The sequence below is a fragment of the Belonocnema kinseyi genome, chromosome 10 (genome assembly GCF_010883055.1).
Source record: "Belonocnema kinseyi isolate 2016_QV_RU_SX_M_011 chromosome 10, B_treatae_v1, whole genome shotgun sequence".
NCBI lineage: Eukaryota > Metazoa > Arthropoda > Insecta > Hymenoptera > Cynipidae > Belonocnema > Belonocnema kinseyi.
Genome location: NC_046666.1, coordinates 57,382,637 through 57,397,521, shown reverse-complemented (window position 1 = coordinate 57,397,521; position 14,885 = coordinate 57,382,637). Strand labels below are relative to the sequence as shown.

The 14,885-nt window shown below is 24.2% G+C and overlaps 1 protein-coding gene and 1 further gene across 1 annotated transcript in view; both read left to right on the top strand.

The window, feature by feature from the left end:
* Positions 1-152: 152 nt before the first annotated feature.
* On the top strand, positions 153-348 carry LOC117182406.
* Positions 349-2,356: 2,008 nt separating this feature from the next.
* The window catches only part of LOC117181889 (phosphatidylinositide phosphatase SAC1), a 40,895-nt gene continuing 28,366 nt past the window's right edge, over positions 2,357-14,885 (top strand). Inside the window, exons 1-4 of the mRNA XM_033374903.1 lie at positions 2,357-2,689; positions 6,183-6,274; positions 6,348-6,688; positions 10,841-10,952. Coding sequence (XP_033230794.1) covers positions 2,652-2,689; positions 6,183-6,274; positions 6,348-6,688; positions 10,841-10,952 — 583 coding nt within the window. The 5' untranslated portion in view covers positions 2,357-2,651. The remainder of the gene's footprint in view (positions 2,690-6,182; positions 6,275-6,347; positions 6,689-10,840; positions 10,953-14,885) is intronic.

Sequence of the window (14,885 nt, the reverse complement as noted above, 5' to 3'; positions counted from 1 at the left end):
AAGAATATGCTTATATGCTTTTAAAATTTCCCGCCCAAAACTATGTTAGTACGCATTCAGTACACTGCGCGCTTCAGTCAGTACAATCTTAGTACAATTTTCCGCTGAGTGCAGGACATCCAGCCGAACCTCTCGATGCATCCCTGTTCAGCATCGCTTCTCGGCAAGAAATTGCTAAGATCAAATGTAGTATCTGTTCTTATCAGCTTGACATCTGATACCACACTCCATCGGAGTTGCCAGTATATTGAATTGATTTTTAGAAAATGGCGGGGTTTCTGGGGCTTGCTCTGACTCCGCCGCGGGTTGCGTCTGCATTGCAGTACCGCAGAATGCAGCCTTCTTATATAATTTGAACATAAATTACGAATAATAAAAAAAGATTTCATGATGTTTTTGCGTTATCAAAAACCGGTATGAAAAGTTTTCACAGTACACGTAAAAATTCCATTTCCTCCAGTTTAAATTTTCAACCAAGAAGTTATTTTTTTAATCAATAAGATTATTTTTCTAAAAAGTCGATTAATTTGTAACTAAAAATATGAATTTTCAACTAAATTGAGGATTCCTTAACAAACAAACAGAATTAATTTCTGACCAAGAAGATACATTTTCTGCCAAAATTGAGGACATTTGAACAAAATACATGAATTTTCAAGAAAAAAATAAAATTTCAACCTGAAGTGGAATAATTATATTTATAGTTCAAATATTAATTTTTAATCAGAAAGATCTAACTTTCAACAAAATAGTTAAGTTGAAAAAAAAATTAATTTTCAGCTCTACTGATTAATGATGAGTGTTCAATTTAAAAAATAAATTTAAGTCAGTGAGTTGAGCCTTCGACGAAAAAGATGAAGTTTCAATCATAAAGATTAATTTTCTACCAAAAAGACCTATTTCCAACTGAAAACGATAAAATTTCAATAAAAAATGAATTATCTGCATTTTGGATTTAAAAAATTAATTTTTAACCTGAAAAAAATTTTTCAGCAAAATAGTTATATTTTTAACCAACAGAATTTAATAAAATACATGAATTTTCAACTATAATTATGAATCTTTAATTTAGAAAATAAATTTTAACCAGCTAGTTGAAATTTTAAACAAAAAGATAAACTTTCAACCATGAAGATTAATTTTCTATCAAACAGATGAATTTTTAACTAAAAAAGATACATTTCCAATAAAACTATAATAAAGATGACTCTTTAATAAGAAAATGAATCTTAAATTAAATAGTTCAGCTTTCGACGAAAAACATGAATTTTGAAAAATAAACATTATTTGTATACAAAAAAAAGACGAATTTTCAACAAGAAATGGAATATAGTTATACTTTCCGTTAAAAAATCTAATCTTTTACCAAAAAAGAACTAATTCTTAACAAAAAAATTAATTCTTTAACCAAAGCTCAATCAAAACAGATTAGTTTTCAACCAAGTAGTTGCATTTTTAGTGAAAAAGGATTAAATTTTTACGAGAAACAGATCAGTTTTTAAACCAAAAAAACCAATTTTGAAATTTTAAATAAAGTATTTTCAGTCAAAAAAAAGTGAAATTTTAATGCAAAAAAAATCATTTTTCGGCGCAACAGTTGAATTTTCTAACCAAAAATATGCATTTTTAACAAAAAAGTTAATATTCAACCAAATACTTGAATTTGCAAGCCACAATTACAAATTTTCAATAAAACAGTTGATTTTTCACAAAAAAAAAGGTTGACTTTTTTGTTTTTAACAACATTGTTGAATTTCGAGCAAAATAATAAAATTGAATGTTCATTCCATAAGTTTATAAATACACAGATAGCGATGTTTTTGGTTTTGCCTTTTGGACTTCAAAAGATATCTCTATTTTTATGGGGTCTAAAATAAAAACAAAAACGTCTTACACAAAAGGCATTTGCGAGGTCAAAATTTTTATTTAAATAATTGAGTGCAATTTTTACAATATGTTAAATATTTTAAATACTTTTCAGTAATTTCAATTTTTAGGTCAATTCTATTTTTTCCTATCTTTTTAAATAATAATAAAATTCCAAACATGTCAAGTTTTTTAAACTGAATAGTTACAATGATTTTCAGGTTTGAAAATACTTTACTTATCGACTATTAAACTCCATATTATCATCGATGGTATACACATTTTCTACATTACCATGACATGGTGACTTAAATTTCTCTAATTATTTAAAATTTTAAGTTTCCACTGGTTTCCAAATATATTTATGAACGCCTCAATTTTTTTACAAATAAGAAACATTTGAATTAAAACAAGACGAAATGCGTTCATAATGATATTTTTTTTGACACGTGGCAGCACTGTTGCCTCTAATGTCAAATTACGTCACAGTAATGTCGGGCTCGCGGACGTCAGTGTCAATCCTTACTGCAGTTAGCTGATATTATTTGCGCTGAAATAGTGCGTATTTTATTAATCCCAGTATAATCTGCTGGATTTTTAACTCTATAACTTTAGCATGTCAACTTATACGAGTTGACAATTCATCTCAATGAATAGATCAAATGTTCGAATTTTTTGGTGAATAACCTAAATTAACAAAGTGCGAATTGTGCTGTGTTAATCTTTCTTCGTGTATTCCTAAAACCTGTATTTAATAAATCTGCTTGGCAATACTAATTAGCAGAATGACGTTAAATACTGATGTTTATGATGACCTGTACCTGTAAGTATTACTTGCTGTTCTTCACTTTTCATTTTTATGCAGGCATAGGAACGACTTTAATGCAATATCACCTTTAATTTTCGAGATAAATTTTTTTATTATCTCCTTAGTTCTTCGTTTATAGGTTACCCGATATCTACATAATGAAGTCATTTTTAATCCTATATGCTATATAGTTATAAATATGTCTTATTTCAGTACGGTATAACCTCAAAATTAATTATAACCTTAAAAATATTTTTTTTATCAATACTCGCATAAAACATCAAATATGGCATCCAAGAACAATTCCTTGTGTCCAAAACTTGATCATAAAATCTCCTAGATATATTCTCTTTTTAGGAATGGTGATTTCTATGCGTTAACTCTCCACTTTTCTTTAATTTAGAATGACATTTTCCATACTTTTTATCGTATTAGAGGTAAAAAACCAATTCTTAAGTTAAAAAAAAATGAATTGATTGTTTTTCTATGGATTTTGGCATGGTGACTTTAAATATGTATGCCAAATAAAGCACGATAATATTGTAAATGATTAAGTAGATTTAAAACTCCAGAAAATTCTTTAAAAAATATTCTTACAACTAAATAAAAAAAAGAAGAGAATCTAGCCATTACCGTTTCACAAATAATGTAATTTACAGACATTTACAGAATCGAAAAAATATTATAACTTTACAATATTTTTAAAACTTAATACAGTTTTTTTCTCATTAGTTAATTTTTCAGTAAAATGAATGACTGAAATTTTTTTAAGATCGCACATGATATAATGCAATTTAAAACTATTTTTTAAATGGTCAATCAACTGTAAATATAAATGAATTAATTATTTTTCTTTTGTGCAGTTCGAGTATTAAAAATGGACAAATAATTGATTTTAGAATAAGATTCTGAATCTGTTCAAAATTAAACAATTGATAGATTTTAACGTTAAAAATTGAAATGTTTCAATTTGAAAGCCTTATTAGTTAAAAAATGTAAAAGTCCGATTGAAAGTTTACAAACTATTTTCAATTTTTAAATATTTTAAAATTAGTAGATTTAGAATTAAACTGAATTGTTTGAACGAGAAAGCTTTGAATGTTACAATTTTAATTGTTCAAATTTTGTTTATTTGTAAGGCAAATTATTGAATTTTGATGTATAAATAAATAGCAGCTGAAAAAATATTCATTTAGACAAAATTCGAGAAAGTTTTAGATATATTTAAAAGTTTTGAAATAATTCAAACTTATTTTAAAACTTGAATAGATTTCGAATACTGTAAACCCTAATATAGATTGAATAAGAATTGAATAGAATTGAATAAGATTTTTAAAAATTTTGTAATTAAAAAATTAATTTTGACAGTATGTTTGAAAAGATTTTAAAAGAAATATTGATGAATAAATAAATATAATGAATAATAATAATAAAATGATATATACCAATTAAACAATTGTTAAATGTAAAATGAAAAGTAGTTTTTTGAAGATTTAAGAATATAATTTTAAAGATTTTTAAAGATTTTTAAAGGTTTCAAGATAAAAGAAAAATTTTCTCAAAATTCTTGGAAAATTCTATAATAATGTTTCACGTTAAAAAAAATTTAAGTTAATATTTGAATATATTTGAAAAGAATTGGGAAATGTAGAGAAATTAAACAATTATTTACAAAGAAAGCATTCGAGTAAGCCTAAGAGATATTTTGAAGTTTTTAAAATATTAAAAATAATTGAAAACATGCAAATATTTCAAAATATTAAAAAATATATATAAATTTTGGAATATTTCGTACCAAAAATTTAGAAGCGCTTTAAGAATTTTGAGAGACTGCAAAATAATAAAAAACATTTATTAAAATTTCGAGGAAAAACGAAAAATCAATTTTATGAAAATATTTAAAAAGCTTTCCAAAATTATTTTTAAAAAATCTGGAGTATTTTAATGCAATTCGTTTAATTTTGGAGGATTTATTAAAGATTTAAGCGGAATTTTGAATCATTTTGATAGAGATTAAGAAGTTTAAGAAATATTTAGAATTTTTGTAAAAATTTCAAAAATAATTTTAATATTTGAAAACATTCAAAAATTGCAAAATAAAAAGTCGTTTTTTAAAGATTTGGAAATAAAATTTTGAAGCATTTTAAGGGTGTTGAATGGTTTAAAAATAATTAAAAATATGCCTATAAGATACCCGGGTGAATTTAAAGCGATTTTTTATTGATAAAAAAATTTAAAGAATATTTAAAACGAGATTTTAATTTCTAATAGCTTAAAATAAAAATAATTTGACTTCTCATTTTAAAAGTGTTCAGCCTAAAAAAATGTGTAATCTTCAAATGGTTAATGTTTCCAGCTTAAAATTACTTATTTGAAAATGAAAGCATGGACTTATATATTTTTTTGCATCATTCAACTGTGCAATTGATAAAAGTTAAAAAATAAATTATTTTGCAGTTAAAATGCTTTCAATAAAGATGTTTTCCAAATTGCTTGAATTTTATACGTGTAAATTATTGAGCGTTTGAATTTAAAAAATTGTGAGTCTTCATTTGAGCATTTAAAATTCAAAAGAAATCAAATTTTTGGATGTTTTAATTTACAGTTCAATTTTTATGACTTGGAATAAAAAAGTTTAAATATTTTTGCAAATAGGGAAATGATCAAGATTTTTTTTCTTCCGTTAAAACACCCAGGGGTCTACCCACTTTAGAATTTTCCAAAATTCGATTTTAATCGCAGACAGGCTATTTTGGAGAAAACGAGCATTATAAAGAAGGTGAAGGCATAATGTACGGTGCAGGCATCGCTGATTAAGCTCAAGTGAGATCTTTTTACGATTTTTCGTAAAAAAAATTGAACGCTTTTTTTCTCGAAACAACGGTTTTGGGCGGTTTGTTAATAAAATCTTTGAAACTACTAAACCATTCCTAATCAAAATTTACCACATATTCTTTATCAGTATAACTATATTGAATATTATATGATTTTTGACATTTTCATTTGAACTATTTTTTGTATGCTAAAGAAGGTGAAGAATGCGTGTTTTTTTTCTTACTTTTCGAAAAATGTCAGCTATTTTGTTAATTTTGAAAAAATCAAAAACCGTATGATATTGAATCTAAAACCGTTTAATTTTTTTGGTTCAAGACCATCCATCCCAAAGAAATCATCAACAGCGCACATCCTCCTTTTTTTGTATCTGTTTTCAACCATAATTTTTATGCATTTATATTCACTAAAATAAATTTAACTATAGCTAAAAGGTTCACAAAAGTGAATATCATAAAATTAAGCAGATAAATTAAAAATTGTACTATAGATATTTTCACAAAACGGAAACAACTATAAAGCGAGTCGCAAATATCGTCTGGGTATATTACACCCAGTTTAGACTGAGAGGGTTAAAAATAATGTTTCATGTATTTCGGAAGCCGAAAATAAAATAAAGACACTGGATATAAACTCTAAATCGGCTGAATCAAATCGATAACGTTATTTCTTCCAGATACGCAACTCCAGAAAAGTTTTATGTCGAGCCTGTAGGGACTAAAGTCTTACTCGTAGTGGACAGAGTAAGTCAGCAGATTTACACACAGGGTAAGAACGATTAAAATTCTTAAAGGGTGTGGATATTTCTCATCAGTTTTAAATGTACCTATGAAAATTTCAGCTGGAACAGCTAGTCAAATTCCACCAACAGCTAGTCGTCGCAAAATATGGGGAATAGTTGGGACTATAAGGCTATTGGCCTGTCGTTATCTTATCGTAATTGCCGGCGCAGAAAGAATTGGCACGATAGCCGGGCAGCAGATATTCAAAATAGTTTCAACCGAAATCATTCCCTACGCAAGATCGTTACTCCACTTGAATGAGAAACAAGCACAGAATAATTCCACTTATATAGAAATGATCAAGTCTGTCTTAGGCACGCCGCATTTTTATTTTAGTTATACGTATGACCTTAGCCATACAATGCAGAGGCTACATAACACAACGCCAGAATTTCTTCAGGCAAGTTCACTTTTTCAGAAACCAGAGTGTCTACTACTTTTTTAAAAATTGCAATATAAAATTCAATAACAATGATTATTCTATTGTAAAAGTAGCTTTATAATGCTGTATTTAACTATTTGGTTGAAAACTCATTTTATTTGTTTAAAATTAATTTTTTAACTGAATATTTAAATATTCTATTTTTGGTTAAGAATTAATCATTTATAGTTGAAAGTTCAAGTATGTCGTTGAAATTGCATGTATTTTGTTCAAGATTGACCAGTCTGTTGGCAATAGTTTCTCTCTTATTGACGGCAAAATCTTTCATAGTTAAAAATTCAACTTGTTTTGAAAATTCTTATTTTTTTTGGTTGCATTAAACTGTTTTTTATTAATATTAAAAATCCTTTCTTGATTGAAATATCAACTACTACATTTTGTATTCAGAATTTATCTTTTTTAGAATGAAAATTTTATTTGGTTCTATCTATCTAATTTATTTGGTTCAAAATTGAGCTGTTTTGTTAAAAAATCATATTTTGTTGAAAATTCTTGTTTTTTTTTTAAATTATTATTTGTTAACTGAAAATGTAAATAATTCCAGTTGAATATTTAACACGCTGGTTAACAATTCAACTATTCCAGTTGACGATTCACCATTTTAGTCAAAAATCCATCAGTTTCATTATTATTAATTTATTTAACTAAAAATGAAACTATTCCATTTTTGGTTGAAAGTTGATGTTTTTTAATTCGAAATCCAACTATTTCGTTGAGAATTGGTTTTTTTTTAGTTCAAAATTCAATGATTTTGTGTAAAATTCATGTACTTTGTTTAAAAATTGTTTTTTATAGAAAATTAATATTCTTTTTTGAAATTTCGTCTTTTTCGTTGAAAATTCGAGTATTTGAATCAAATATTCATCGTTTTATTTGCAAATTTCTCTTTTTAGGTGGAAATTTGACTAATCTAAATGATTATTTATTTAAACGACTTCCATGATATCAAACGAACACAACAGATTTCACAAACAAAGAGTGAAAAAAGATTCTAAAAAATTTCAAATAATTTAAAGATTTTAATTCAAAATTAAAAAGATTCTAAAATATTTTTTAAATATTTCACAGAATGTTGAAAATTTCACGAAGTTTTTAGTACTTTAAAACATTTCAATGAATTGACAAGAATTTTAAAGATTTCAATGATTCCAAAGACTTTCTTTGTTTTCAAAATTATCTTTTTTAGTTAAATATCGACTTTTTTGTAGAAATTAATTTTTTTGGTTAAAAATTAATCTTTTTTGTTTAAAATGTAACTATTCTAGTTCAAAATTAATCATTTTTGTTGAAAATTCATTACTTTATTCGAAAATGTAACTATTTACAAAAATTATAACTATTCCATTTTTGGTTAAAACTATGTTTTTTTTAAATTAAAAATTCAAATGTTTGGTTGAAAGTTCATTTTTTAAGTTGAAAATTCATCTTCTTCGTTTAAAATTCTACTATTCCAGTTAACGATTCATCATTTAAGTTGAAAATTCCTCAGTTTCATTAATTTTTTTTAAGCTGAAAATGTAACTATTTCATTTTTTGTTGAAAATTGATGTTTTTAAATTCGAAATCCAACTATTTGGTTCGCAATTTGTCTTTGTTAGTTCAAAATTAAACAATTTTGTGAGAAAATCATGTATTTTGTTTTAAAATAGTTTCTTTTTATATAGAAAATTAATCTTTTTTAAAAATTCATCTTTTTCGTTGAAAATTCAATTATTCGAATCAAATATTCATAATTGTATTTGTAAACGTATCTTTTTGATTGAAAATTTAACTAATCCAGTTAAATATTCCATAATTGTAGTTGAAAATTCATCTTTTTTGTATAAAATTCATCTTATTTTCGTTGAAGATTCTGACACCTGAAAATAATGAAAATTCATCACTTTGATTGAAAATTTAACTATTTTGTTGGAAATTGTTTCCTTTTTTGGTTAAAAATTCATTTTTATTAACTGAGAATTTAACTATTCTATTTTTGGTTAATAATTAATCATTTTTAGTTGAAAATTCAGGTATGTCGTTGAAGCAGCGTGTATTTTGTTCGAAATTGATCAGTTTGTTGGCAATATTTTCTCTTGTATAGGCACAAAAATCATTAATAGCTAAAAATTCAACACATTTAGAAAAGTCGTCTTTTTTGGTTGATTACTGTTTTTAAATAAAAATAATAACCTTTTTTTGATTGAAATATCAACTACTATATTTTTTGGTTCAGAATGCATCTATTTTTGGAATGAAAGTTTTATTACTTGGTTAAAAGTTAAACCCTTTTTTAATCCATTTCTTAAAGGTTTATTATTAAAATAAAAAAATCATCTATTTGGTTCAAAACTGAGCTGTTTTAATAAAAATCCGTCTTTTATTTGGCTAAAAGTTAATTTTTTAACTGAGAATTTAATTATTACAGTTGAAAATTTAACTATTTTGATCAAAATTGTTTTATTTTTAAATTATGATTTTTTAACTGAAAATGTAATTTTTCCCGTTGGATATTCCATCATACTAGTGAAAAATTCATCTCTTTAGCATTTGATTTTTTTTCTGAAAATTTAACTATTCAATTTTTATTTGAAAAATTATCTTTTTTAGTTAAGTATCTTTTTTTGGTAGAAATTAATTTTCTTGGTTAAAAATTAATCTTTTATGTTTAAAATTCAACTATTCCAGTTGATGATTCATCATTTAAGTTAAAAATTCACCAGGATCTTTATTATTTTTTTTCTACTGAAAATGAAACTATTCCATTTTTGGTTGAAAATTGATGCTTTTTAATTCGAAATCCAACTATTTGGTTGATAATTTGTCTCTTTTAGTTTAAAATTCAATGATTTTGTGTAAAATTCATGTATTTTGTTTAAGACTCGTTGTTTTTAATAGAAAATTAATATTTTTATTTAAAATTTCGTCTTTTTCGTTGAGAAATCGAGTATTCGAATCAAATATTCATAATTTTATTTGTGAATTTATCTTTTCGGTTGAAAATGTGACTAATCTAGTTTATTATTCCATAGTTTTAGTTGAAATTTCGTCTTTTTGGTTTAAAATTGATCTATTTACGTTGAAGATTCTGACCTGAAAATAATGAAAATTCATCACTTTGATTGAAAATTGAACAATTTTATTGAAGATTTTAGAAGATTTTAAACGACTTCAATGATTTCAAATGAACACAAAAGATTTCACAAACAAAGATTGAAGAAAGATTCTAAAAGATTTCAAAATTTTCAATGATTTAAAAAATTTCAAGAATTTCAATGATTTTACAACAAATTAAAAAGATTTCATAACTTTTTTCAAATACTTCACAGAATTTTCAAAATTTCATAATGTTTTTAGTACTTTAAAAGATTTCAACGAATTGACAAGGGTTTCAAAGAATTTTAAAGATTGCAGTGGTTTCAAAGGCTTTCCAAATATTAAAAAATATTCCTAAAGACTTCATGAATATTTCAAATAATTCATAAGGAATTCAAAAGATTTCCAGAATTTCGAAGATTTTAAACGAGTTAAAAAGGTTTCAATAAATATGAGAATTTTTTAAAAGATTTCAATGATTTCAAATGAACACACAAGATTCCACAAATATTTAAAAGATTTCAAAAGATTTTAAAGAATTGAAAAATTTCAAAAATTTCAAGTATATTGCAAATATTTTACGAACATTTAAAAATATTCCAATAAGTTTCACAAAGACTTTATAAATATTTGATAATGTTTCACAAAGACGATTTATCTTCGCAAAAAATTAAGAATTAGTTTATTTATGGGTTTGCTTTCTTAAGAAACTGTTGACCGATCAAAAATAAAGTAGCTTTTTTTTACATGCATAACAAACGTTTATTTCATTATTTGATGTAAAAAAAATGGTGATCTTAAAAAACTTGATTTCTTGACCTGGAAAACCTGAAAAAACCTTGAATTTCTTTAACCTTGACATTCTTTTGAATTTAACATGAATTGTTTTGAAAACTAATAAATTTTTCGTCAATTCTTTATCACTCAGGCGTGAAAAAAGTATCTCTTGATACCTATATTTTGTCCTATAGGGACTATGAGGCCTGATATGGATTCAGTGTTAAATTGACTTTATAAATTTTTTATCTTCTCTAGATGCCTCTATACGACAGAGCAGATCCTCGTTTCGTGTGGAATGCATATCTACTGCAGGAGCTGACTTCCAGGCCAGAACAGTACAAATTTTGTTTGCCGATCATCCATGGTTGTATCCTTTTTTTTAAACGTTGATGATTCGTGATATTTTTCAGATTGCATAGAAAATGGGTCACAGCAATTCAGTAGTTCAATTTTATGTAAAAAAGAGGGATTATATGGTCAAAAATTCAATTATCTAAAATTTAAACTTTCCAATTTTTGGTTACAAATTTATCTTTTTCAGTTAAAAATGTAACTATTTGGTTAATAATAATATATTTTTTTAGTTGAATGTTCAGTTTTTTGGTTGTAAATTCATGTATTTCGTTGAAAATTCCTCTGTTTGGTTGAGAAAATACCTTTTTTTCTGTTGAAAATTCGTCTTTTTCGATTGAAAATTTAACCATAATGTTTAAAATCGTTTTTCTTTTATTTAAAATTAATTTTTTCATCGAAAATTCAAGTATTCCAGTTGAAGATTCTTCATTTTAATTAAAAATTCATTCCTGGATTATAAATTTCACTATTTTCTTGAATATTGTTTTTTTAAGTTTAAAAAAAAAATTGAAAATGTAAGTGTTTCATTTTTGGTTGAAAATTCATCTTTTTACATTATTATCAGAGAAGGTATTAGATATTAGATATATCAGTGGAAATAACATTACCTACTCAGATAACAATTAGAACTTGATCCAAATAATAAAATTCAACTATATTTTTTGATAAAAGTTTTTTTTTTTTTAATAAGCTACTATTATATTTTTGGTTTCGAATTCATTTCGTCGGATAAAAAAATCGATTAGATGATCAAAAATTCAAGCACTAAACTAAAATTTAAACTATTCAATTTTTGGTTACAAATGTATCTTTCAATTAAAAATGTAACTATTTGGTTAATAAATATTTTTTTTTAGTTGAAAGTTCAAATTTTTGGTTGTGAATTCGTGCATTTAGTTGAAAATTCCTCTGTTTGGTTGAAAAATTATCTATTTTGTTTATTTTCTTCGTCTGTTGAATTCAGCTATTTTTTATTTAAAATGAAAATCTGTTTTAGTTGAAATATCAAAAACTGAATATTATTTTTATAAATCCATCCATTCTGGTAGAAAATTGAACTATTTTGATGAAAATTCGTTTTTTGTTGCTGCAAATTAACTTTATTATTGAAAATTTACATTTTAGTGTTAAAAATTAATCTATTTTATTAAAAACTCATACTTTTTGGATGAATTCAAGTGCTTTAATTTAAAATTAAAATATTTTTTAATTAAAATATCTTACATTATTTGTTGAGGATTCACATTTCTCGGTTGAAAAATCAACTACTTGGCTAGAAATTATTTTCTTTTTGAGAATTTAAGAAATTTAAATTAGATTAAAATCCACATTAAAAATCCTCTTTAACATCCAATAATCAAATCGGGTCGTTGGATTCTTGTTTTTTTTTTTAACAGGAGTTTGCATCAATTTTTTTTTTGTTGAATTAAATTATTTTTTATTTTAAATGAAAATCATGTTTGTTTGAAATATCAACTATTAGATTTTTTTAATTTTGTCTTATTTCGTACAAATATTAATTGGTTGAAAAATTAATTATGTTATTAAAAAATGATCATTTTTTTTAGAAATCCATCCATTTTGGTAGAAAATTGAACTATTTTTATAAAAATGCGTTTTTTGTTGCTGAAAATTAACTTTATTAATAAAAACTTACATTTTAGTGTTAAAAATTAATCTATTTTGTACAAAACTCTCCTCTTTGCCTTGAGAATTTAACTATTTTGTTAAAAATTCCTATTTTTTGGATGAATTCAACTGCTTTGATTACAAATTAAAATATTTTCTGATTACAATATCTTAGATTTTTTGTTGAGGATTCATATTTTTTGGTGGAAAAATCAACTACTTGGCTAGATTTTTTTTTGTTGAATTAAATTATTATTATTTTAAATTTAAATCATGTTTGGTTGAAATATCAACTATTAGATTTTTTTAAGTTCGTCTTATTTCGTAAAAATTTTATTATTTGGTTAAAAAATTAATTTTATTATTAAAAAATGATCATTTTTTTCAAAAATTCATTCCTTTTGATAGAAAATTTAATATTCTGTTGAAAATACGTTTTTTTTTATTTAAAATTTACTTTTCCATTCAAAATTCTCATTTGTGAATTTAAAATTAATGTTTCATAAAAAATTGACTTTTTGACTTAAAGAATTAACAATATGGTAGAAAATCCAACCAACAGTTTGAGAATAAACTTTTTCGTTGCATTTTTTTTCTAGACGGAAAAATCTTTTATGGTTAAATAATCAACTACTTGCTTGAAAATTTGTATTTTTCTTAAATAAATTTAACTGTTTTTTTTTAGGTTTTAATTTAAGATTTTTTGATGTTGAAATAGCAACTATTGTATTTAAAATTATTTTTCTATGTATTCATTTGTTTTTGGTTCCGAATTCATCTCGTCTCATTAAAAATTATATTATTTGGTCAAAAATGCAACTACTTTTTTAAAAGTTCATTTTTTAAGTTAAAGGTTCATCTCTGGTTAGAAATTTAACTATTTTCATGAAAATTCATTTCACGTTTAGTTGAAAATAAATTTTTTAAACTAACAACGAAACTATTTCATTTCTGGTTAAAAATGTATCTTTTTAAGTTAAAAATTTAACTGCTTAGAAAATTATTATTTTTTTAGTAGAAAGTTCAACTTTTTGATTGAAAATGCATGCCTTTCGTTAAAAATTGGTCGTTCTTGGCAGAAATTTATCGTTTTTGGTTTAAAAGTAGATTAATTGACTTAAAGTTGAACTATTTAAAAAAGTTAACCTTTTGCTTTTAAATAAACTTTTATGTTCAAAAATTCAACTATTTTGGTAGAAAATTTGACCATTTGGTTGAAAATGAACTTTATCGTTAAAAATTCATCTGTTTCTTAGAAAATTCAAGAATTTGATTATAAAATCAACTGGTTTGTTGAACATGCTGGTTTTTATGTATTCAATTGTTTTTTATTATTGTTGACGATATCCTTCAAATTAAAAAAAATGGTGAAATCATTTAGGAAATATTTGAAATTGGCGTTATTAAAAATGCAAAGGAATCTCTTTCAAAGCCTCTTTTTTTAACGTCTTGCATTTCTATTTATGATTTCTAAAGAATGAATCTCAGCCTTGTTAAAATGCATAAAATTATTCATGAAAAAATAGATTTCTTTTCGACCGTAAATAAAAAATGTTTGAACAGACACCCTAAACCCTAAATCTTCCTCGTTGAATATTCACGATTATGCTTTAAAATTCAACTTTTTCGTGAAAAATTAATTTAATTTGTAGGAAATGTAACATGTTGTTAAAAAGTCATTTTTGTTTGAAAATTCCATTTTTCTGTTCAATATTCGTCTCCTTGGATTGAAAATTTAACTAAATTGTTGAAAATTTTATTTTTTTTTTCAGTTAATTTTTTAATTAAAAATTCAACTATTGTTTGGATAAAAACTTCTGTTTTTTAGTTAAAAATTCAAGTTCTTGGTCGATAATTTGTCTACTTGGTTGAAAATTAATCTATTTCGTTAAAAATTTGTCGTCTTTGGTAGAAAATTAATCTTCTTGGTTAAAAATACAACTACTTGATTGGTATTCGAAATACATGTAAAAATTTATTTTTGTTTTGTTGTTGTTGAAAATTCTACTTTCTGGTTGAAAATTAAATTATTTTGCTATAAATTCGTAGTTTCTTGGTTCAAGATTTATTTTTAAAATGTAGATTTAACTATTTCAGTTGAAAATTCTTTATTTTAGTTGAAAATTCATCTCCTTGATTAAAAATCGGACTATTTGATCGAATATTCGATATTTTTGTAAATTTTTTTTACACTAAAAATGCAATTGCTTCATTTTGTTCGAAAATTGTATGTGCTCTACTTAAAAATGTAAATTTTAGGTTAAAAATGTATCTTTTGCGTTGAAAATTCAACGGTTGAATTAATTAATCAAAAATA